A 26,124-nucleotide genomic window follows, 5' to 3' on the forward strand; every position below is an offset into this window, starting at 1 on the left:
CTTAGGAGCTCCGAAGTCATCCTCAAAAGGGTCAGATGCAACCATGTGATCCACCATGGGAGTCAGGGGTGGCGAAAACCGAAAACCGTCAGATGTGAGTATGCAGGGCCCTGAGTATTTGCCTGCCTTCGCTTCTTTTCTGGGCTCTTTATTTGCGAGCTGGCCTTGCCCTGCTTCCTCCCGGCGCTGGGTGGCTCAGGGGGCGGTGCGGGGCCGCCACCTCCCTCCAGCTTGTCCGGTGGGGGCGGCGCCGAGGCGGCCATGGAGTGGGGGACGGACGCGCCCCGGGGTCGCACGCCCGGAACGGGAGACAGGGGCGGCGCAGGCCCCCGCGCGGCAGCAAGCCGGAGGTGCGGCGAGGCGGGGGCGGCGAGCCCGGGTGCCAACTGCGCGCTCGCCCAGCCTCGCCGCCCGGCCAGCCTCGCGGCCCGCAGAAATGTATTTTAAGGCAAAATTATGCACATCCCTTCTTAGTCTTATAAATATTGAAGCTTTTTTATTTTTCTCTTTTGGTGAGAAATAGAAGAGACAATAAAGCTGAATGCCCTGTACTTCAGTTCCATTCCTTAGGATATTTTATTTCTGGAAAAAAAATTGAACTTACTGCCCTCAAATGCATTAATTGCCTGAATACACAGTAAAATCCTTTATTTTTATAGCTATGGTTATATTTAAATTCTGGTATATAGGAAAGAGTAAAAAGGAACAAGGTAGTGGTTTAAATTTTGAGAAGTCTGGAAATATTTTGAGTAAATATATAAGTGGAAAGAGCTGTAGGGAAAGATCAATTCAGCTAACATTTACTGAGCACATATTATAGTGCCTTCTATGTGCCAGGCACTGGGTTAGTCACTTTATGGGTATCTTTCAGTTTCCCAACAATCCTGCAAGGTGTTTATCCCTCATTTACATAAAAGGAAACTGCAAAATTAAGTGATTGAGCCTAGGATTAAAACAGTTTTCCATAATGATGTTTTGGACTCCAAAAGCATCATGTTGCTTCAGCATCTACTATTTTTCAGGTACTGGGGATGTAAAAATGAATGAAGGGAATTGCCTGGTGGTCCAGTTGGGACTCTGTGCTTTCCCTGCCAAGGGTCTGGGTTCAGTCCCTGGTCGGGGAACTAGGATCCCACAGGCTGCAAGGTGTGGCCAAAAAAAAAAAGAAAAAAAAAATGAATCAAGTCAGTTCCTGCCTTCAAGGAATTCATATGGTGGTCAGTTGGGAGAGAGAGCCATTCAAACAAATATTTTATATTACCATATGATAAATCCCAATGTATAATGATGTTCTACAGTAAGAGAGGGAATTATTTCTTATTTATTTATTTTATTGAAATATAGTTGACTTACGATGTTATTAGTTTCAGGTGTACAGCAAAGTGATTCAGTTACATATGTATATTCTTTTTCATATTCTTTTCCATTATAGGCTATTACAAGATATTGAATATAGTTCCCTGTGCTATACAGTAGGACCTTGTCGTTTATCTATTTTGTGTATAGTAGTTTTTATCTGCAAATTCCAAACTCCTAATTTATTCCTCCCCTCCTTTTGCTGTTTGATAACCATAAGTTTGTTTTCTATGTCTGTGCATCTATTTATGTTTTGTAAATAAGTTCATTAGTATCATATTTTAGATTCCACATATAAGCGATACCATATGATATTTGTCATTCTCTCTCTGACTTAACTTCACTTGGTGTGCTCATCTCTAGGCCCATCCATTTTGCTGTAAGTGGCATTGTTTCATTCTTTTTTTGAGGCTGATATATTCCATTGTATATATGTACCACATCTTCTTTATTCATTCATCTGTTGATGCACATTTAGGGTGTTTACATGTCTTGGCTGTTGTAAATATTGCTGCTATGAACATTAGGGTGTGTGTATCTTTTCAAATTAGAATTTTAAGAGAGGGAATTATTTCTGATAAAGGGAGCTAAATGTGTAATCACTGAAATGTGAAAAGGTATAAGCCTGAAGAAGAGTAGTGTCCTGTGGCTGATTTTGAAGGGCCTGGAATTTTATGTTAAGTAGTTTAGGACATCTGGGTTACTCTGCTTTCAAACAGCCCTTATTATTGGTTTCCTAAATGGTTGTTGATGCTAGTGGATTTAATTGTTTTATATCTTTGAATATACTATTAAATTATCAGACTTTTGTAGGACAGGATACATTTGAACACAAGTATTTGCAATACCCATTAAGAAAGCATATTGTTTTTTAATTTTTTAATTTTTAAAAATTAAAAAAAAATTTATTTATGTATTTATTTTTGGCTGCATTGGGTCTTCATTGCTGCGCACGGGCTTTCTCTTGTTGCGGCGAGCAGGGGCTACTCTTTGTTGCGGTGTGCGGGCTTCTCATTGCAGTGGCTTCTCTTATTGCGGAGCACGGGCTCTAGGTGTGCGGGCTTCAGTAGTTGTGGCACTCAGGCTCAGTAGTTGTGGCTCTCGGGGTCTAGAGCGCAGGCTCAGTAGTTGTGGCACGCGGGCTTAGTTGCTCCGCGGCATGTGGGATCTTCCCGGAGCAGGGCTCAAACCCCTGTCCCCTGCATTGGCAGGCGGATTCTTAACCACTGTGCCACCAGGGAAGTCCAACAAAGCATACTGTTTTTTTAAAAAGATAGACATACCTGTAAAGTAGATTCCAATTGTCAATGACTGTCATTATGAAAGAGTGCATACAAGAGGAGGTGTTGGTAGTGTTCACTTGGCAATTTCATATTTTGCAATGTTTATGAAATATGGACAGTATATTTTAGACAACATACATGGTTTCATTGTCAGAGAGATGATGTGGGTTTTTAGATTCGTTGAAAGTATATTTGTAGATAAAGAATATTTTTACAGCTGGCAATAACTTTAATGTTCTGAAGTATATATTTGCTGTCAGCACATCTGATACAGTGATTGAATTACATAGGAAACCTACAGATTGATATCTTGCAGGCACTGGTGATCTTTGTAAGTGCTATTATTTACTGTGAGAGATAAGTGCATTTTTCAGATGGACCACCCAAAATTTTATTTTTAAACTTCATTTGTAATTTGGGAATTGATAGAAGCTTTAAATATTTGGAGCATCATCCTATATGATATCTGACTTTAGCTTGGTGAAATTGTATTTTCTGTCCCCTCAACTGTCATTCAGTTATGGGATTTCTTGCACTTTGGGTTAGTACTCTTCTGTGCCCTTAATGACAATAGTTGTATTTTGAAACCAAAATTATTGATTTATAGATACATGTATAGGTTCTGATGTATTTTTCTGACAAAAATATGAATATATTATAAGTTAGGAATTTAAAACCTATAGTACTCAAGTTATACTTCAAGTTGAAAGTATCTTAAAATGTGTAGCTGTCACCCTGGAAAGAAAAAAATATATGGTAATGCAACAGTTCTTCTCATAAACACTTTAAAGAGTAGTTCCTCTGCCATATGTACAGTTTGAACAGTTGTTTCTTTTTTTTAACCATAAAGCAGGTATCTTTATCATTGGCTGCAGCATGAATTCAGAAATAAAGCTTGCCATTAAAGCTTTACACATTTTTCCTAAATGTTTTCTAAACATGAAACTATAACTAACAGAAAGAAGGAGATTTTAAGTCAGGAAAGGAACAAGCAGTCTTTGTTTTTATTATGGTTATTAAATTAAATATAATAGAATGGTAACATTTGATCCTTAGGTATTTTTTAAAGATCTCTAGGTTAAAGGAATTTAATGTTTCCAAGACAACACGAGCCAATTGAGTTATAAAGTGTATGTGCGTGCGTGTGTGTGTGTGTTGTGTGTTTATGTGTGTGTGTATGTGTGTGTTACGTGTGTTTATCTTGCTATTGCAACTCCTTAATGAAGGACAGCCACATTTATGCTGTTATTTTTAGGATATTGTACTAAGTTAGAAGTCATATCCATGCTTTATATAAACAGGCCCAAACAGATTCTAAGTTGAGTTCATCATGTCAGCATCAGAAAATAAGAACTGTGATACCTAATGATGGCATTACTATTGAATTGTTTTGTGCCTAGGAGGCAGAATCTTAAATTCTTATTAGCTTGCTACTATGTCAGACATAATTGGAAAGTATGGAGTGTTTCTAATTATTATCCTAGTAACCTCAACTCTATATACTTCTGTTTTCTCAACAGTGTGAAGAAATGTGAGCTTCAATTAATATTTGGGATTACGAAATTACAGATTTAAAGGTGGAAAGTGTGTAAATGTCATTATTCTAATAAAAATTCAAATTTACAAGATAAAGAAACCATTGAATAGCCTTGAATAAATTGCTCCCAATAAAGCAAATCCCAAAATGACCATAAGAGGGTGCAAAGGCATTGTAGAAATGAATAAACCCAGTTCCTAGAATGAGAAGCCACTGAGAGAAGTGTATCTTTGTGACCACAAAATATGTAACGTTTCAGAAAACATCCAAAGCTTCGAGAGCATTTCAATGAACATGACATGAGTTTATGTTCATTTGAATATAATCTTTTCTTGATTTCTTCTGAATGAACAAGTTGTCACTATATTGGTTCTTGAAAAACTTAAATAGGATCAAATCAGTAAAGCAGTGTTAAAAGTGGGATGTAATTACAATTGCTGCTGTTTAAACTGAATCTAGGGTTTTTTAAGTCATAAATTACCATTTTAGACAAATCTAGATCCTAAGTTTTATACTTTATCTGTAAAGATGGACTTCTGATTGGAGAGAGGTATCTGTAAAGATGGACTTCTGATTGGAGAGAGGAAATTAATTGGTAGAATAAGAGGCTTTGGAAAAATTTGAGAAAGAAAGACAAAAATGCCATTAAATGTCTTCTAAATACAAAACACAAAGTTTCTGTTTATTAATTTGGGTCTTAGAATTATTTTGTTTTAGATGATGTAATTTCATGAAACATCTGTAGGCAGACTCTAATGAATCATTTGGTCTTTTGCATACTTTTTTCTTTTAATATTATGTATTTATTTATTTACTTATTTATTTATTTTTATGGCTGCGTCGGGTCTTAGTTGTGGCACGCGGGATCTTTGTTGAGCCATGCGGGATCTTTTTGTTGCGGTATTGGGGCTTCTCTCTAGTTGTGGCGTGTGAGTTTTCTCTTCTCTGGTTGTGGTGTGCAGACCCCAGAGCACGTGGGCTCTGTGGTTTGCAGCACGTGGGCCCTTTAGTTGAGGCGCGTGAGCTCAGTAGTCGTGGCATGTGGGTTTAGTTGCCCTGCAGCATGTGGGATCTTAGTTCCCCGACCAGGGATCGAACCTGCGTCCCCTGCATTCGAAGGTGGATTCTTTACCACTGGACCACCAGGGAAGTCCCTGGTCCTTTGCACATTTTAAGAAATAAACTCAATGAAACAAAACAACTTACCTAAAAGTAACTTTAAATATTAATAGATTAATTGACAGAGGAACAAGGAAGGTGCCTCTTAACAGAGCAGTTGTTTTCATAAAGTTTCCTTGCATGGTCTTAGTTGGACATTTAGATGAGATCAAAATTTTTTCAAAATAATCTTTTATTTTGTGACAGCCTTAGAAGAAATTGAGAACTGTATTCCCTATTAATTGTAAGTGAGAAGAAATAAAAATAAATGATTTGGACATTTAGTTTTAAGGCTATATCTGAAAGAACTGCTTTAGAAGTAATCTCTTTGGTGATTTCATGTTAGCTTTTCAAAATAAAATCAACTTTTGAAATGAAATCTCAGAGGAGATATTGAGTCAGTGGAAATATTTTTTGATGTAGGATGTCATTTACTAACAGATGCCCCAAAGCTCGCAGAATTCCTCATTTTTTCACCATAAGAACCTTAGAGCCACAGGAAGCCCCTAAAATTTGCCCTTTTCCTGTCTTTTCAGTGACCATCTTCCACAAGAGCTGAATTAAGGGAAAGTCTAGTAATATGGTTCTTTACATTGCTGTGTATTTAGGAATCAGGTTCTTGGAATTTGCTCATCTAGGTAGGTATCTAGATTATAGCCCTACATATCTAATAGCAGCAATATTTCTGTTTATACCTCTGAAAATTTTTATTACAGGCAAATTGTTATAAAGAATTCTTGGGGTGATAAAGTAACAATCACTGAATATCATAGATTTATGTATGAATGTTTAGAAATTATCATTGAGATTCTGGGCATAATCCAGCTCATACTCCAGCCTTCTAGTTTCTAGTTGAGATGGGGAAGGTGGTAATTTAAAAGAAGAAAATTAATACTCTTGCTGAACTCTAAAAACTGCATTTCAACAGTGATTGGGAAGATCTATTAAGATTTATACCAATCTCAAGAATTAACAAAAGATAAATAAACCTCAACTGTATAAATAAAATAAGCCAGGAGGATTATAGACACAGGCAATTATACTTTGAATAAAAAAGAAAACAAAGATATGTTAATCCAGATTTCATACCTGAAGGAGAGAGAGGTCTGAGCATACTGTGAGGGGCAGTAACTAGTCATTTCAAAAGACCAAAAGTATAGAGGAAACAAGATTTTAGCTGTAGTGCATTTATTCAACATCCAGTTACTATGTACCAGGCGTTGGTTATCTTGTTGCTATTTTAAGACCTATCGGTTCTTAGTACCTGGAATTCTAAAGAGAACATATCTTCCCCTTAGATTCTTTGTTTACTCAGAAGACATCAGATATCCTAGTACTTTTAATAAACATTCTAATCACCTTGCAGTAATTTCTGGCCACTACAGGCTTGGGTATAACTCAGTTATGAAAGGCAGTTATGTCTTCTAATTTATTGTTGATATTGGGTCTTCTGTGCTTCATTACGCTAAATTGCTATTCTTCATAGTAGTCAATTAATTTTGTAGCTCAACTGGACAGAATTGGTGCTACTTTGACATTTAATGTCAGGGTGGCAGAGAGGTATGTTTAAAAAAGAGAAATTACCACATTGGAAATAAAGAGTGTTTAAAAGGAATTGTTTTATCAATATATTATTAGTATAGCTAATGTTTTTTGTTTTGTTTTTATTCCTCACTCATAGTGCACTAGGGACAGCAAAGGTTTTTTAATTCATTCCTCAACGTTAGGTAAGGACTCCATGCCATCCTTCAAAGACAGTTTAATATTTATCTTCTTTAAAGGTCTCAAGGGAAGGAAAATCTATATGCTACCTTGATGATGCATCTTAGTTTGTAGAAACATTCGTACATTTGTACAAGAAAGGATGAAGAAAATTCCAGTTTGACATAAAATTCATCATTTACAGTGGGTTACTCTGAGAATGAGGGGAGTGCACATTTCTTTTCTTATGGAGAAGATGAGTGACCTCTCACAGCCTTAACTTTGCTCTGTGTTCTGAAATCATCTTGATCCTGTGAATGTTGACTGAAAGGAGATCAAGAATAGCTGTCAGGCAGTGTGTGTAATTTTGGGAAAATGAGAGGTTGAGGGAAACTCCTGAATATTCTCTACTTCTTCCACTTTTTTTTTTTTAATTCATAGCTTTCATTTTGACTTTCCTCTGGTTACATCTGTTTCTCCCAGCTCATTTTCTCACAAGCTCCTGTCAATGAACACAAGCTTAGGTCATGACAAGTCATGACATTCGGGTGCAGAACTCTCTGAGACTCTGTGACAGACAGGAGAAGATTAAAAAAAAAAAAAAAAGCTGACAAAGTGAATGAGGCTGGGTAGGCCTAAAATCTGAAGTGTTTATCTCAACCCTAACTTGGAAGCTGATGCCCTGGTGTCAGGATGGACAGGTAGTGGGTGAAGAGTTTCTATTTTGAAGAAGAAGCATAGAAAATATACTCCTGGCCCTGTGTGTAACATTAACGGCCAGTTCTGTTTGATCTCAGGGATAGTCTATGTTCCCCTGGCCACACACCATAGTTTAGAACTTTAAAGAAAACAAGAAGAAGTAACCAAAGCAGAAGTTATATTTTAATAAGATGATAATTTTGGACTGTTCTCTCCAGAGATGGTCTGTTCAAAAGTTTTGTGGATGTGATGCTATTTTAATGAAAGTAGCATGAGAAATGCGTCATATTACTACATAATCAAGCTGTGATAATGTTTCCATTGGATATTGCATCAGTGTTCTGTGATCTGGTCCAATTCCAGATGAAATTTAAGATGTTGACTACAGACTATAAAGTCCAAAATTACTTGGATCTTGGTTACTTTATTCTCCCCTAATGTGATACATAATAATTTAGACTTCTGGGCATTCTTGCTGAAGGTTTTCAGACTACATTGATGAGAACTGGAGAATAAAACTTGTTTTAGATGCATGAATCCTTGCTTTGGAAATTATCTTTTTTGGTGGAGGAAGGGACAGGGTGAACTTAAAAATACTGTAAACAACATCTATTGATATTGGACTTCCCTTGAGAAAGGAAGTTTTATTTCAAAATCTTAAATATTTAAATTATTTAAAATAACCGATTGCTTTTAAATCCCAAATATTGTTTTGCATGTATAATCTTATAAACGTACAAATGTGCAAATCTTACATGTACACTTAAGTTAATTTTATGTTATAAAATAATGCAATTCTGGCTTAGCGCTAGAGGTGTGTTATAGATTAAATGTTGTGTCCCCTCAAAATTCATGTGTTGATGCCCTAGCTCTGAATATGATTGTATTTGGAGGTGGGGCCTTTGGGAAGTAATTATGTTTAGATGAGGTCATGAGGGTGGGGTCCTCATGATGGCATTAGTGTCCTATAAGAGGAAGAGAGACCAGAGCTCTTTCTCTGTCTTTGCCATGTGAGAACTCAGTGAGAAGGCAGCCTTCTACAAGCCAGAAAGAGAGCTCTCACCAGGAATCAAATTTGTCAGAAACTTGATTTTTGACTTCTCCACCTCCAGAACTTTAAGAAATAAGTGTCTGTTATTTAAGCCACCCAATTTATGGTATTTTGTTATAGCAACCTGAGTTGACTAAGACAGGATGGGAATATCAAAATGATTCTAAGATGTAAAATATTACTCCATTACCTTCTTTATGCAATGTACTGTTGAACCTTCTAGCTATGTTTAATAAATCTCTTCCTGCTTTGGACCCATCCTGTTAGCTTCAAAAAGTATCCATCCCTCAAAATTTGTACTTTGGAATTTTGCCTATGTTCCATTACACAGCCCAAAATTTATAAGTCATTTATTGGCAAATCCCCCTCCCTTTTTACACATATTCAAATCATCACCAATTCTCATACCAATTTTTAAATATATATTAATTCTGACCTTTTAATTCATATCTACCCTAGTCCAATCTGCCACCGTCTCTTGACTTGATGATTGCAGAATTCTCCTAACTGGATCCCTACTTCCACTCTAGCTCTACTCCATTTTATTCACAGTGGTCAGCAGCATCTTTTTTTTTTTTTTAATTGATGGGTTTATTTTTTAAAGCACTTTTAGGTTTATAAAAAAATTGAGTGGAAATTACAGAGAGTTCCCATACAGTTTGCTGGCCCCAACAGTTTCCCCTATTATTGACATCCTGCTTTCTTGTGCTATATTTGTTATAATTGATGAGCCATAATTGATACATTATTGTTAACTAAAATCCATAGTTCATATTAGGGTTCACTCTTTGTTTTGTACTTTCATTGGTTTTTACCAATGTACAAAGACATGTATCCACCATTAGTGTATCATACAGAATAGTTTCACTGCCCTAAAAATCCTCTCTACTATGCTGATTTATCCCTCTCTTCCCTTACCCTCTGGCAACCACTGATCTCACATCCTTCCCTATACTAATCTGAGAATGAAAGTCTAATATTTTAACACAGTGTTTTATAATTTATACTATTAATATCAGAATTAATTTGTTTTTATTATAAACTCCTAGAGAGTTGGTGTTTTTTTCTTTTTTTTAAAGATGAAACCATTTTGAGGATTTGAAGAAAACTAAGGACCCTCACCTTATATTCACTGCCATCTACCCTGTCACATAAATAAAATTTCACTGGTTTATGGGCACTCTGAAGCTATGCTAAGGACTGCTGTCCTAAAGAGAGAACAATTTCTGTGTAGTTGTTTGTACCACATGGAAAAAAGTACTAACTACATTTCTTTCAATATTAACTAAAATTTGTGCAAAACCTAAAAATTTACACCATCCTCCTGTCTGTGGAAAATGGTTGCAAAAAACAGAATTCACTTTTAGAACAAATTTGATGAATGTGTTTTTTCTCTAATGTGTTGGGATTTTTCTACTAGAGGTTTGAGATTTTAAGATTGCCCAAACGCTCATAGGTTGTAAAAAGTAGTTCTCATTCTGTGTTTGTGAAAGCCATTTCAATCTGTGCCACTTCTCATTTACAGTTTTTTTTAATCTTTTTCAGTCTCACTGTTCTAATTCCTTTAACCTTTCCAGTTTTTCTTATAAATTATTTCTTCTCTGAATATGAGATTATGTTTCTAAAAAGAATAATATTTACTACTTAGATACCTGAATTCATGGAAATAATAGGACTGTGGACCTAAGAAAACCCTTCTATGATAATGCTAATTTCTTTTCTTGCTTGCCTCTCTCCTCACCATGACCCCAACTAGCTCCACAGCAGATCGGTGAGAGGTCTACAGTTCCACTGCCCCTCCCATAGTTATGGTCCACCTTCTGGAATTTGCAAAGGAGGCTTGAGGGCTCCATGGACTTGTGGATTTTGGCATAGCCTCCTAGTTCTGTGTGTTGCTGATGAGTCAGTCCCCCCAGACAGGCTTAAGAGAAGGAAGCCCAGGGAGCTCAGGTTCCTTGCTGGTAAGACAATTACTCTTCGATGCACCTCATCACTTCAACTACCCAAGACAGTAATCTCCCCAAAATGCTATATTTAGAACTGCTTACCCTTCTGGAAAAAAGCATCAGGACAAGTTACATTATGCTTTACACTCCTGTTTATCAAAGTCACCTTCAGAAGCCCCAGAATCTCAGTTCATAGGTTATCATTGGGCTTGTGCTCCATAGCCTGAAAAATCCCCTAATTTGACCACATCATTTGCTTCCACCCCATATTCTACACTCTTTCATTGTGCCCTTACAGTTTATCATCAAAATCTAAAATCCTTGGTATCTTCAACTCTCTCCTCATCATTACCTTCACTTCACTCTTTTTCTTAAACTGAATCCTGGTCATCTATGAGGATATTGATTCTCTTCTAGTTCTCTATACTGGTGGCTATTTTTATATCTCATATTCCACATGTAATGGAGATTGGGGATGAGATAGGTGTCCTCATTTTGTTTCATTGTCCCTTCTAGACTGCTCTATCTCCTTCTTTCCTCCAAAATACAAGACCCTCTGAAATACATCCCTTCTTGGTAATGTACAAACCTCCCCCCTCATTCACTGAGGATATGAGCATCCAGATCATCTTCTTCATTCTTGGTGACTTCAGCATCCATGTGGGTGATCACACTTAACACCTCTGAGCTCCTTGACCTCACTTTCCCTGACCACACTATAATCCATGTCCTATTCTAGTCTTTGTCATTACCAATGACTTCATGCATTCCACTCTTTGAACAGCTGTATCAGTTTTCTTTTGCTGCCATAATGATGTTAGTGGTTTAAACAACACATTTGTTTTATCTTATAGTTCTGGAGGTAAGAGGTCTAAAGTGGGTCTTACAGGCTAAAACCAAGGTATCAGCAGAACAGTATTCCTTATGGAGGCTCTAGGGGAGAATATATTTTCTCATCTCTTTCAGCTTCTAGAGGCCACCTACTTTCCTTCCTTCCTCTTCAGAGCCAGAAACATAGCATCTTCATATCTCTTTCTGACTTTGACCGTCTGTTTCTATCATCACATCTCCTTTCTCTGTCTCTGATTCTTCTGCCTTCCCCTTATAAGGGCCCTTGTGATCCCCACTTTAAGATCTTTAACTTAATCACATCTACAAAGTCCCTTTTGCCATATGAGATAACATTTTCACAGGTTCAGGGGATTAGGATGTGGACATCTTTAATGGGCCATTGTTCTCTACTAAGTCAACTATCTTATATTTCTAAGTCACTTACTGATTCCCTGTCTCAAACATTATTTGATTACATTTGGATCTAATCCATTTACTGTACTACTTATTCATTGCCTATAACTGTCTTAATGGACTCAGTTTTCTCCTTATCCAATTTATATTCTATGATCCTTTTTTTTTTTTTTTTTTTTTACAATTAATCCCTTCCAGACACTCTCAACACTTCTCCTCCCATCCTCCTTCCCCACCCCTGCTCTCTGTAGTATTCATCAGGCTCTGTCCCTGGTTAAACCCAACCAACTCTCTGCCTACCTACTTTGCAACTGCACCTGAGCAGCAGAATGCGACTGGAGAAAAACAAATGTTCAGGAAGATCTTTCTTATTCCTATCCTTCTGTTTCCTTCCACGTAGAGGGGCTTTAATAACATACCTGTCCTGTCTCTATCCTCTCATTCACTCTGAGCTAAAGGAGATGTGACTTTATTTACTTGGGTGATTGAAAAGGCAAATTGGGAGCATATACCTTGTCCTCTGGCTGCCTGCAGGAAGTATGAGTTCCCTCTGCTCTGTGCTATGCTGCCGTGAGAGGGGTCTGACGCTGTGGGGGATCCTGCAGTTTCCCAACACTGACTATAACTGGTCTGGCAGGTCTACCTAACTGTAGATTTTGATATTAGGTAGTCCTCTTTCCCACAGTTATCAGACACATTTTCCAAATTCAGTGTTATCAACAAGAAAAGGGTGACATTTGGTTTCTTATTTGCCTTTTCCTTATCTTTTTTCTCAAGTGAAATAGAACTTGAACGTATTATTTACTGAGTGCCCCCAAACTCTGACCATCATACCAAAAGTAGACCCCTTTCACTCTGTTTCTTTGCCCTGCTTTGTTTTCTTCATAATCATTACCAATACCTGATATAATGTATTTATTTATTTGCTCTCTGTTTTCTCTTCTAAATGGGGTAAGCCATTTGTTTAAGCTATGTTCCCAGTGCTGGGAACAGCAGTGCTTGGCTCACAATGTATTTTTATTGAATGATTATTAAAGGAAAGGATGTAAGAACATTTTAAGTATCATATGAAGATTCCGTTTAGACACTTGTAATTTTATTTTGCTTTATTACAAATATGCCAACTCTCAGTTATCCAGGGTAGAGTTAATTGACTTGGAGATTAAACATGGTAAAAAGTAATAATAGTTCATATGTTAAAAAATTAAAATAATTAAAAATTCTGGCATATAGCAAAAAAACTTCTGTTTATCAGAAAGAGTCTATTTTCAATGGAAGCATGTAATAACTTACATCTATCATATACATCAAACAAGTATCAAATTGTATCTACTTGGGAACATTTTTCCTTCTTGTCAATCAGAAGTGTACAGTAGAAATTTGGAACCCAAGCAAAAAAGCAGAATGGTTAAAGAAATCATAAAATAGAGAAAAGGGTAACATTTCTTTTTTACAGCATGTTACTGGGGAACAAACACATTTTTGTTTGAAAAAAATTTTCATTTGCATTCGGAGTTCAAGTGGATCGAAAAAGTTAAAGCGTGATAGGAAAGCCAGGATGAAACTTGGTTCCATTAGCAATGGTTAGAGAAATGCTGCTAAATAAGAAAAAAAATTTATTTGAAGCTGTGTAACAGATATCTCTATCCCTCTTTCCTGATAATAGACTCAGGTTTTTCTTTCAAGAGTTTTCCCTCTCCTACTTGCAGTCCATGTGATTCAGATGGGCCTGATTGCTCTTCTAGCTTCAGAGGGTGTCACAAGCATCGAGCTTGAATGATTGGTATATTTCATATCCCTGGCTACAGTCACTGGTTCAGGGATGAGCTCATAACCCAAGCTGACTTGGTCAGTATTAATGCTAGGACTTCAGTTGGAACTCTTGGAACAAAGTATGCATTTTAGCTGGGGTTGATCGGCTTGGTAGAATATAAAACTGTGGCTGCGAGTGGCTTTCTTGCTAGAGGCAGGTTAACTCAGTGAAAATCAATTCTACAAAAACTAATTTTCTGAAATTAAATTTCCCAAATGAAAATTCACTGTATGACAAATCTACCAATTTATCAAAATCTTATATCTTTTAACTACTTACAAAGATTACTACGATTTATACTTGGGAATGCTTTTAAAAGCTTTTGAAGATTCTTCGTTTTTATTTTTCTTTATATGAACATTTTAAATGTTATAGTTGGTGAATTCTGAGGATCATAGGGTGATTCATTTTTTGTAAAATATATATATATATTCATATTTAGAAAACAATATTTTATCATCAAAACCCAATAGCATTTCATGTGAATTTTTTCAATTTCTGTTTACTTAACATGTTTTTAATGTTACTTTTTGTATCAACATTTTAGCACTGTTAAGATTTTTCTGCCAATTTTCCATGTGGCATTTAAACCTTAGCTTATTTCTAAAAAATGGTAGTAAAATAATATTTGGTGTGATTTTCCTCTTGCTTTCTAGTTAATTTTATACTTTAATTGTATCATTTTTAGGATTTTTAGCCAATTTCTATTTTTTAAAAACATTTATTGAAATATAGTTGATTTCACAATGTTGCGTTAGTTTCAGCTGTGCAGCACAGTGATTCAGTTATACATATATATATATTCTTTTTTTACATTCTCTTCCATTATAGGTTATTACAAGATATTGAATATAGTTCCCTGTGCTATACAGTAGGTCCTTGTCAGTTATCCATTTTATATATAGTAGTGTGTATATTTTAATCACAAACTCCTAGTTTATCCCTACCCGCCTTCCCCTTTGGTAACCATAAGTTTGTTTACTATGTCTGTGAGTCCATTTCTGTTTTGTAAATAAGTTCATTAGTATCATATATTTTTTTTTAGATTCCATGTGTAAGCGATATCATATATTTGTCTTTGTCTGGCTTAGTTCACTTAGTATGATAATCTCTAGGTCCATCCATGTTGCTGTAAATGGCATTATTTCATTCTTTTTTATGGCTGAGTAATATTTCAGTGTGTGTGTGTGTGTGTGTGTGTGTGTGTGTGTGTGTATCACATCTCCTTTATCCATTCACCTGTCAATGGACATTTAGGTTGCTTCCATGTCTTGGCTATTGTAAGTGGTGCTGTTATGAACATTGGTTCAAATTATGGTTTTCTCCAGATCTATGCCAAGGAGTGGAATTGCAGGGTAGCTGTATTTTTAGTTTTTTAAGGAACCTCCATACTGTTCTCCATAGTGGCTATACCAATTTACATTCCCACCAACAGTGTAGGAGGGTTCCTTTTTCTCCACACCCTCTCCAGCATTTATTATTGTAGACTGTTTGATGATGGCCATTCTGACCGGTGTGAGGTGATACCTCACTGTAGTTTTGATTTGCATTTTTCTAATAATTAGCGATGTTGAGCATCTTTTCATGTGCCTTTTGGCCATCTGTATATGTCTTCTTTGGAGAAATGTCTAGACCTTTTGCCCATTTTTTGATTAGGTTGTTTGTATTTTTTGATATCCAATTTCTATTCTGATTCTTCAAATTTTTCTATTTTTGTCTCATTTATGACAAATATGACATAGTAATCATATAGTATATTACAGTAATAATAGTAATTGCCTCTGTTCATCCTAATTTTGCTATAATTGCTTTGAATAATTTTATTTTTCTAAGTCAAATCTCTTAGCAAATTTTTTCTAAGTTCATATATCTAATAGTTTATTGTGAGAAACCAGGGTAACTTTTCATTTCTTTTGGATGATTATTTAGGTCACATTCTCTCTACTTTTTAGGCATTTTTCAGCTTTCTTGCCAACTTCTTAGGTGACAAATAGCTTACTTTACTTCTTACAATTTTTTTACACAATTGTCATTAGATAAGTTTATCCTTATAGAACTGATTTTGGAAAAAAAATTTGGTGAAATGACATAAAATTCTCTTTATACCACAGAGGAGTAACTTGTTAAAAAGGATTTTAATGCAGAGCTGAGAGATAGAGACAGATTGCTGGCATCATTTGAACACCTGGATTCTACTGTGCTTAAAGATAGGTTGGAGGTTGGGTTTCCAGGGATGAAAACTGTGAGCTAGAGATTAACATATGAGAAGTAAAGTATATTGGGATCAACACCTGGGGAAGAACAGTGAAGGAAGCTGACTGGGCAGAGGGAGAAACTGGGCTGTGATTCATTCTCAACAAGGACTTCAGACAATCCAACCCTTTCTGGTGACTGGAATGCTTGTTCTGGCTCAGCTGTTTTCCTAGCATCAAGGTACCAAGGAAACTGTATTGTACTTAGAAGGTTGTGTGGGAAACAAGGAATGAGAACATGGGGAAGGAGAGACTTTATTCAGCCCCTGATAAAGCCATAGGAATATCTTGTACAGTGGAGGACATCTCTCTGGTAACTGTTCATGTCCCTTAAATGTAGTTCTCTTTCCCGTGGAATGTGCTGGACACATCATAGAGCCAGTTTTACCTCCGAAACCTCCACATTTCCAGTTCTATTATTTATTATAACTTTTTCAAAATAAAATTTAATTTCTCCTATTTTTTAGTTTTTCTTGGAAGGTCCTCATCAGAACCCTCCTTGACTTATAGTTTCCATGTAGCTCTTACTGCCTTTGACTATTACATGTAAACATATATTACCTCATAAAGACAAATGAGTATATAAACGTTTTCATTGCACAGGAATTAACTATTTGGATGTGGCGTGTCTTCAGATAGGCTTGTACTTCTATCCCATATATAGTGGGACCTGTTTTCACTTGCCTTGAAGCCCAAGTCTGCATGGTATTAGATATCAAGACTTCCATTTGTCTCTGCAAGTTTTGAAGAATATAGGTTTTATAATAAGTTTCTGAAGGAGATACGGAGAAATTTTACATAGTGTATCACTGAGAAAACTTCCGAAAGTTCTCTGAATACATCTCTCCACCTAAACTTTCTCATACACTTAACTATTATTTATTAAGTAGTCATTCAGTTCCAGACACAATGCTAGGTGCTAGGAAACAGTATTAAACAAAACAGAAAAATTTATTGAGTATTTGGAGTTTATTAGAATTGAGGGAGAGAACAGACATTACACAAGTAAACAAGATAAATAAGATGATTGAAAACAGTGCTAAGTGCTATGCAGAAAACATAATAGAGTAATGAATAGAGAGTGGAAAGAAGGAACCACTTCAGATAGTGTGATCAGAAAAGGCCTCCATGGGTGGCATTTGAGCTAAAAACTGAATGGTGAGAGAGTTGGCTATGTAAAGGTCATGGGAAAGAGAATTCCAGGCTAAATAAATAAATAAATAAATAAATAAATAAATAAATAAAGGTGGAGGGTATGTAGGAGCCTAATCATATATGGCCTTATAGATAATAATCCGACACTTTGAATTTTATTCCGATTGCAATAGTATTCTGATGGAGAATTTTAAGTAAGAGAACAATATAATCTGATTCATGATTTAAAATAGTCACTCTGGATTTTTGGGACATAAGACTCAAGGAGCAAGAAAAGAGGCAGGGAGACAGGTTAACTATTGTAGTAATCCAGGAGAAAGATCATGGTGGCTTGAATTAATGGGCTATTGGAAATGGTGAGAAGTAGTATAAATAAGGTATATTTTGAAAATGCAACTGCAGGACTTGCTGATAATTGAAATAATGCTAGGGAAGGTTGTAGTGAGGAAAAGAGAGGAATCAAGGATGATAAATTTCCTTTTTTAAGCAGTCTCCTTATAAGGTGGTAGTTTTCCTTTTCTTCTTCCATGTCTGCCTCCTGTCATGTTTAGTAATGGAACCCCCTTCAGGTGCTTTCTTCAGAGACACTCTCTGGAAAGAAAAGTCCATCTTTTGCTCTGACTGCCTTGTTTATGAGAAGCAGGTCTACCAGAATTTTAATGACTTTATGTTTCCATTTTGGAAACAATGTTATATTTACCTGCCTTTGTTCTTGCTGTTACCCCTGTGTGATTGAATGTGTCTACCCAAAATTTGTATGTTAAATCCTAACACCCAATATGATAGTATTTGGAGATGAGACCTTTGAGGTGTGATTAGGTCATGAAGCCTGCACCCTCATGAATGGGATTGGTGCCCTTATAAAAGAGAGCTCAGAGAGCTCCCTGGACCCTCCTGCCATTTGAGGACACAACAATTTAGATGGTCATCTATGAACCAGGGAGCATGCTCTCACCAGACACAACATCTGTTGGCACCTTGCTTGGACTTCTCAGCCTCCAGAAGTGTGAGAAGTAAATATTTGTTGTTGAGTCACTCAGTCTATGGTATTTTTGTTATAGAGGTCTTGAGTAGACTAAGATACCCCAGCTTTAAATTGTTTGACCTGTCTTTCTGGCCTCCCCCAACCCTTTCCAAACTCTAGAATGACAGTTTCATCCTTCAAATACTAACTCCTCTCTAATTTTCCCCACTGAAAATAGTGGAATTAATTACTCTGTGCTTCTATTTCTTTCTGTACCTATCTCTAATATTTTATTAGAGCACTTTCCACATTATATTTTCATTGTTTAAATTTTTCTCTTTCCTGTAGAATGTGAGTTCTTCAAAGGCAAGAAAAATGTCTTTTTTCATTCTCCTATTCCTAGCACAGAGCCTGGCACATTATAGGCTCTAATTAAATGTTTGATCAGTTGAAAGCACTGAATTACCTCTTGTTTTGTTTCAATTGATTTTACTTGTAACCACTTACTGAAATAATAAAAAATAGTATTGAGTAGCACCTCACTGCTTTTTCTTACTAGAACAGTTATTTTATGTGTTTAATGTTTATTTAAAGGGATTTGTAAAAATTTACTTTGTATACTTCCAGTCTCTAAATATTTTTGCTCAATTAGATCTGAAAGATGACTCAGAAAGTTAAACTTTGCTTACTGTGGGGAAACAGGTAATATTAATGGACTTTAGCCTTTTCCCCTGGTCCTTTTTTTTTTTTTTTTTTAAACATCTTTATTGGAGTATAATTGCTTTACAATGGTGTGTTAGTTTCTGCTTTATAACAAAGTGAATCAGTTATACATATACTTATGTTCCCATATCTCTTCCCTCTTGCATCTCCCTCCCTCCCACCCTTCCTATCCCACCCCTCTAGGTGGTCACAAAGCACCGAGCTGATCTCCCTGTGCTATGCGGCTGCTTCCCACTAGCTATCTATTTTACATTTGGTAGTGTATATATGTCCATGCCACTCTCTCACCCTGTCACATCTCACCCCTTCCCCTCCCCATATCCTCAAGTCCATTCTCTAGTAGGTCTGTGTCTTTATTCCCGTCTTGCCACTAGGTTCTTCATGACCTTTTTTTTTCCTTTTCCTTAGATTCCATATATATGTGTTAGCATACTGTATTTGTTTTTCTCTTTCTGACTTACTTCACTCTGTATGACAGACTCTAACTCCATCCACCTCACTACAAATACCTCCATTTCATTTCTTTTTATGGCTGAGTAATATTCCATTGTATATATGTGCCACATCTTCTTTATCCATTCATCCGATGATGGATACTTAGGTTGCTTCCCCTGGTCCTTCTAATATCAGTTCTTAAACGCTTCAGCCGTATGCTGTTCAGTGGAAACTTGTCAATGGTACACTGCAGTATTGCCACATGGACTTTTGTTAAGGGTGGAAGACTGTGGAACAGCCAGACTTTTTTGAGGAGCACCTTGCTTCTAAAAAAGCAACTGGTCCTCTGTTGCATTAAGTCTGCCGGTAGAGATGCTGATGATGAGAGTGATATCATGTTATGATATCAAATATAACATTGTTTCCAAAATGGAAAGGGGGATCTGAGATTTTAGATTTAGATTCATCTCCTGTAGACATACATTGTGTATATTTCTTCTGATTTTGGAAGGTACATCTTTTCTTGCTTTTAAACAGAGAGACTGGAGGAGAGAAACAATTTAATGATTCAGATTAAAAAGAGAAAGGCACTAGTGTGTATCATATTTTGGCAGGAAGGGAAAGAAGAATAAGTATACACCATCCACATTTTTCCCAACATGGTAATTATGCTAACTTTAAGTTGAATTGGGAGAAGGTGTTAGTTGATAGAATATGTTTAAAAAGTAATAAATTGTGAGCAGGGTCAAATAAGCATATTTCTATGTTAATCATTGAGGAGAAACCAAAATAATTATATTTTGACCAAAAATAGAACTGAAAATTGTGACACTTTCACTAGCATCTAAAGAAATGTGAAAATTGGACTATGTCTGTTATTATATTTGAATTTCAAGCATCTTACCATTGATATGTATTGGAAACAACGTGGTATTAGTTCATCTTAAAACAGAAATCTCTCTCTTAAAAAAACTCCTGTCCAACCTCATTTCTTTCTCTTTGCAGAAAAAGTCCTTAAGAGTTACCTGCACCTCCAGTCCCTGATTCCTCTCTTCATATCTCTCTTACACTCACTTCTCTCAGGCTTTTGACACTTTACATCCCACCAAAATTGCTCTCACCAAAGTCAACAAAGACTCTCAGGCTACTAAATTTAATTCTCAGTACTCATCTAACTTGACCTATTAGCAGCATTTTACACAGTTGTTGATAATTCCTTTTTTCCTGAAAACTCTTTCTTCACTTAGCTCCCAGTATACCACACTCTCCTGGATTACTTTCTACAATACTACTATGTCTTTTCTATCTCCTCTTTGCTGTGTCTTTTTTATCTTGACCTTTTAGTGTTACTTTGGCTCAGGGCTCAGACCTTGGACCTGTTCTCTTTCTCTCCTTGTTAAGTTGGTGATGTCATCTGCCTCATGGCTTAAATCTCATCCATGTGTTGACAGATTTATATCTTTGGCCCAGATCGGTCCCTGATTCCAGAATCATATATCCAGCTGACTACTTGACAGCTCCATTCAGATGTCGAATAGATATTTCAAAATTAGCATGTCTAAAAAAGGATTCCTACTCTTGTCCTCCCCCAGGTTTGCTTCACTCACAGTCTCCCTCATATCAATTATTGACAACTCCCACTTTCTAATTGCTCAGCCCCAAAACCTTGAGTCATTTTTGGCTCTTTTCATTCACTCATGGAATATAGCCAATCTGTCAGCACATGTATTGACTGTACCTTAAAAATAAATCCAGAATTTTGCCCCAGCTCACAATCTCCTTTGCTACTAACTGGGTCCAACCTACCAACATCCCTCATTGGGATTGTTGTATGTAATAGTTTCCTAACTGCCTCTAATATTATGTATCTGCCCCACTTCAGTGTGTTCTCAAATAAGAGTCTGAATGGTCTTGTTAACATGTAACCCAGATCATATCACCCTTCAACTCAAAACCTACCAAGGGCCTTCTGTTCTTTTCAGAGTCAAAGCAAAAGGCCTTACAACGTAATGTGTATTAGTTCGGCTACTATAACAAAATACCAATGTCTTTAAACAACAGATTTATTTCTCACAGTTCTGAAGGCCCAGAAGTCTAAGATTAAGGTGCTGGCAGATTCAGTTCTTGATGAGGGCCCTCTTCCTAGTTGCAGACAGCTACCTTTTTGCTGTATTCTCTCATGGCAGAGAGAAGCAGCTCCAGTGTCTTTTCCTCTTATGAGGGCACTAGTTCTGTCATGGGGGCTCTACCTTCATGACCTCATCTAAACCTAATCACCTCCCAAAGGCCCCACCTCCAAGTGTCATCAGATTGGGGGTTAGGGCTTTAACATATGAATTTTGAGGGGACACAAACATTCAGTCTGTAATAGCTTATAAAAAGTAGTGGCCCCTTTTAGCTCTCAGACCTCCCCTGCAATACTCTGCTCTAACCACAATAGCCTTCTTACTTTTTCTTGAGCTTACCAGGCACCATCACACATCATGCCCTTTGAACTGACTGTTCACTCTTCCTGAAATGCTGTTCTCCCAGATATATGTATGGCTCTACCCATATTTCCCTTCAAGCCTTTGCTCAGTTGTTACCTCTTCAGCGAAGCCTACTCTGGAGTAAGTTGTTTAAATTTGTGACCCATCTCCCAGCACTCCAAATGCCCATTGCTTTTTTCTTTTACCTTCTAATATATTTTATATGTGATGAGACAGTGGTTTGTACTCACCGAGTATACTTTTAGGCTATACCTCTTAGGCTTCTCGAATTTTGGTGGGATATATAACTTATTCTTGCTAATGAAATGTGTGTGCAAGTAATGTGTATCACCTCCAGAGCAAGGTGGTTAAGAGCAGGCATTCCTTTCTCATGTTTTTGCTTTCTTTCTTCATCTCCTAGATGGATACAGGTGATCAAGAGAAAGGAAGGAGATTTAGCTCCTAAAGCTCCTTTAGTGGAGCTTTAGCTCCACTAAAAGGAAGGAGCTTTCTGTATCATAGTGTAGAAGGATGTCCTTAGAATACTCAGATTATGTGTGAGAAGGAAGGAAATTTCTGTTGTATCTCAAAGTTATGTGCAACCTCTGTTCTAATTTGTTAGTGCATGTGTTATTTTAGAACATTTTGAATATCACGCTGGGAACATAAATGGATCAGTGCATATCACTTGAAACTGAGTGGAGTAAGTGATGGCTATTAACAGAAGGAAATATCAACAAATAAAATAATATGGATACTGTAGGTGTCATCAGCATTTTTGACAGTTTCCTTAGATGAATTAAAGATCATATGCATTCAGGGTCATTGAGAATTGACTATAATTTGGGCTGGTTTATGTGAAAGTTTATATCTTAACTCGCAAATTTGAGAAAAGTCAAAGGTATTTTCATTCTTTCAATATTTACTTCAACATTTATTCCTGACAATGTAAGTTTAAAACAAACCCCTAATTAATATAAGCCTTGTTATCCTGGCTGTGGAAATTTGCATAGCTGTGACTTACGCTAACGTCTGACTTGTATCTTGCAGCTTGTTAGAACTGCGGCTTAGAGGGGAGCAGAATATGTCAAATATGGTAGGGCCAGGAGAAGAGAAACCTCTGCAGTCCTGAACAGGTGAAAAAGATCTTAGTGGCAGGCATGAAGCTGAGTTCCAGAAAAAACAGAAATCTTAGATAGTGAGGTGGACAGGATAGGAGAAAAAGATTCCTGGAAGGGAATCAAGACCCTTTAGGTGTCTGAGCCAAAGGTAAAGAACCAATTATTATATTTGGGATTCAAGAAACCAATTACTGTAGATATTGAGGTAATAAGAAAAGAGTCTAGGTGCTACTATGAACAGCCATCTGTAGGCTGACTTGATGATAAACTTTGGGCTTATGAGTTTATGGTACAAAATTGGTTCAGGCATCTGATGTAAGACAACTTATAGTTGAAAATTTAGTGTTCCAAATACTGAAAATTCGAGTGATGCTGGGAAGGGAGAGAGCAAATATTTTCACCATTGTTACCCAATAAGTACCCCCAAAATGCTTTGTTAATAAAACACATGAATGAATAGGCAGAAAGGTTTAATTTGGGTATTTAAAAGATGATTAAAACAATCTTAAGTTATTTAGGGTGCTAAAATATATTTGGTTATATCCTGGTAATAAGCTGAACATGAATTTTATTTTCATAATTTCTACTTGCTCTTAAGTTTATAAAGGGCCACTTTTTGGATATGAACTATACACATAAAGACATCTTGGGATACAAAGTAAGTATTTTATTGGTATGTTAGTTGTAATTCAAGTCATGTAATTAATAGTAACTTAAACAAATTTTAAAAAGTCAAGATAGTGTTTGTTTAAGAGACATAATATGTACTATCCATTTGTGCCCAGACCTGCCAACACTGAGTGTGCATAAGGTGACCTGAGTGTCAATATTTTCAAAATCCACATGATGAGTTTCTTCAAAATGCAGAAGACAAGAATTTTAATATGAAACCCCATATACTTGATTTCCTAGCTTAGGAAATAAGGATTTGCTTCTCATTTGATCAAATAGGAAAAGTCAGGATTAAATACCTGCTAATTTTGTATTGGAATAGACATTTGTTTCAAGAAGGACTCATTACCCACAGCCTCTTTGGGTGGGATTCAGTGCCCAGCTGTATTGGCTCTTTATTAGCTGGAGTGGGTGATAGAGTTATATTCACTTGCCTTTGCTTTGTTGTATCCAGCTGTGTTCTCTGGGTGGTGACCTGGAAATTTGTGTTGATACTCAGCCTGCTCCCTAAAGATGTTGTGGCTGGTATTACTTCTTTATTATCAAGTTTCTATGTACTGTCTCCATATTGCCCTCTCTCAGTCCATAGGCACATGTGAGAGTTTTGATGAATTGCTTTGGTGTGTTTTTGACCTTATGTTACGAGTCAAAGCAAGTATCTTAAGGAGATCACATTCTAGTTACTATCCCAGTCAGTGCCATATTGGGTCAACTCTGTGTGACAGGATAATCTTTTGAGTTTTTTTATATATTTCTCTTCTTGTGTTCAGTATTTTTTTTTCATTTTTCTTTAGTGCAGGTAAAAGAGTAGATGCTTCCTTTGCTCAGAGAAGGTTTATGGAACAGCATAAATATAAAAATAATAGCTTAAATTTATTAAATATCTTCTGTGTGTGAGAGACTTTACTAAACACTTGATAGATGGGAACTCCTTTAATTCTCTCAGACCTTGTGGACTGCCTGTTTTTGTTTTGTAATAGACTTTATTTTTTAGAGCAGTTTTGGGTCCATAACAACATTGAACATAAGGTACAGAGACTTCCCATATACCTGCCCCCACACACGCATGTCTCTTCCTTTATCAGCATCCCCCACCAGAGACCTATATTTGTTACAGTCGATTAGCCTACACTGACATATCATCAGCCAGAGCCCGTAGTTTACATTAGGGTTCATTCTTGGTGTTGTACATTCTGCAGGTTTTGTCAAATGCGTAATGACATACAGCCACCATTGTAGTGTCATACAATGGCCTAAAAATCTTTTGTGCTCTGCCTGTTCATCCCTCCATCCCATAACCCCTGGCAACCACTCATCATTTTACTATCTCCATAGTTTTGCCTTTTCCAGAATGTGATATAGTTGGAATCATACAGTATGTAGCTTTTTGAAATTGGTTTCTTTTACTTAGTAGTATGCATTTAAGATGCTTCCGTGTCTTTTCATGGTTTGACAGCTGATCTCTTTTTAGCACTGAGTACTATTCCATTGTCGGGATGTACCACAGTTTATTTATCCATTCACTACTGAGGAACATCTTATTGCTTCCAAATTCTGACAATTATGAATAAATCTGCTGTAAACATCTATGTGCAAGTTTCTGTGTAGACATAAGTTTTCAACTCCTTTGGGTAAATAGCAAGGAGCATGATTGCTGGAGTGTATGGTAAGAATATGGTTAGTTTTGTAAGAACCTGCCAAACTGTCTTCCATAATGGCTTTATCATTTTACATTCCCATCAGCAATGAATGAGAGTTCCTGTTGTTCCACATCCTTACCAGCATTTGGTCAGTGTTGTGGATATTGGCCACAATTCTAATAGGCTGCTTGTTTTTTATCAATAAATTTAATTGGAATACAGCCACGGCCAGTTATTCACATATTGTCTATGGCTGCTTTTGCACTACCAGTGGCAGAATTAAGTAGTTGTGATAGACTTTATGGCCCACAAGTCTTAAAATATTTGCTATCTGGCCCTTTACAAAAAGTGTTTGCTGACCTCTGTACTGCAGAGTTGCTGTCACAATATCTACTTTAGGTATGGCTATTTTACATCAAGCTGATAGTCAGAAAATATTTTCCTGTTTCCTGTGACCCTATTAAAACTCTTGTAGTATCTTGAGTTGTGGATTAAGCTAAGTCTTGAACGTACTCCTGAGGCTTAACAGCACTTTTAAAAATCATGCTTTATTTTGATTTCTAGGCACATATTTTATTTCTTAGATGCAATTTTTTCCTAATTGAAGTTATTTCCTTAAGTACATGAAGTTATTACAGGTTTGTTGTTAATATATATTTTGGAAGTATAACATTTCCTTCAGCATTCTCTATTGCCCTCCTCTTCTTTTCTAACAAGCAGTTATTCCTTTTTTTTTTTTTTTCTTTTCCACTGACCCCGGTTTCACTGATTCACCCTCCCATGTAGCAATTTAAAATAGTGCCAGGGAAAGATGTTGCTTCTCTCTGTCTTGAATCTGTCAAGCTGCTGACTAGTTTCTTCTCAGGTGTTTGCTGAAGATGAAGCAGATTTTCAACAAATGTGTT

The 26,124-nt window shown here is 36.5% G+C and overlaps 1 protein-coding gene and 1 pseudogene across 2 annotated transcripts in view; one reads left to right on the plus strand and one right to left on the minus strand.

The window, feature by feature from the left end:
- The window catches only part of PYGO2 (pygopus family PHD finger 2), a 28,912-nt gene extending 9,206 nt beyond the window's left edge, over nucleotides 1–19,706 (minus strand). The window contains 2 exon segments of the mRNA XM_082378317.1: nucleotides 3–81; nucleotides 84–19,706. Of these exon segments, the coding sequence (XP_082234443.1) occupies nucleotides 3–81; nucleotides 84–263 (259 nt within the window). The 5' untranslated portion in view covers nucleotides 264–19,706.
- Nucleotides 1–26,124, plus strand: part of LOC309622467 (acyl-protein thioesterase 1 pseudogene) — a 711,313-nt pseudogene that overhangs the window by 45,934 nt on the left and 639,255 nt on the right. The window lies entirely within an intron of this gene.

The sequence above is a fragment of the Balaenoptera borealis genome, assembly GCF_965194805.1.
Source record: "Balaenoptera borealis genome assembly, chromosome: 2".
Lineage (NCBI taxonomy): Eukaryota > Metazoa > Chordata > Mammalia > Artiodactyla > Balaenopteridae > Balaenoptera > Balaenoptera borealis.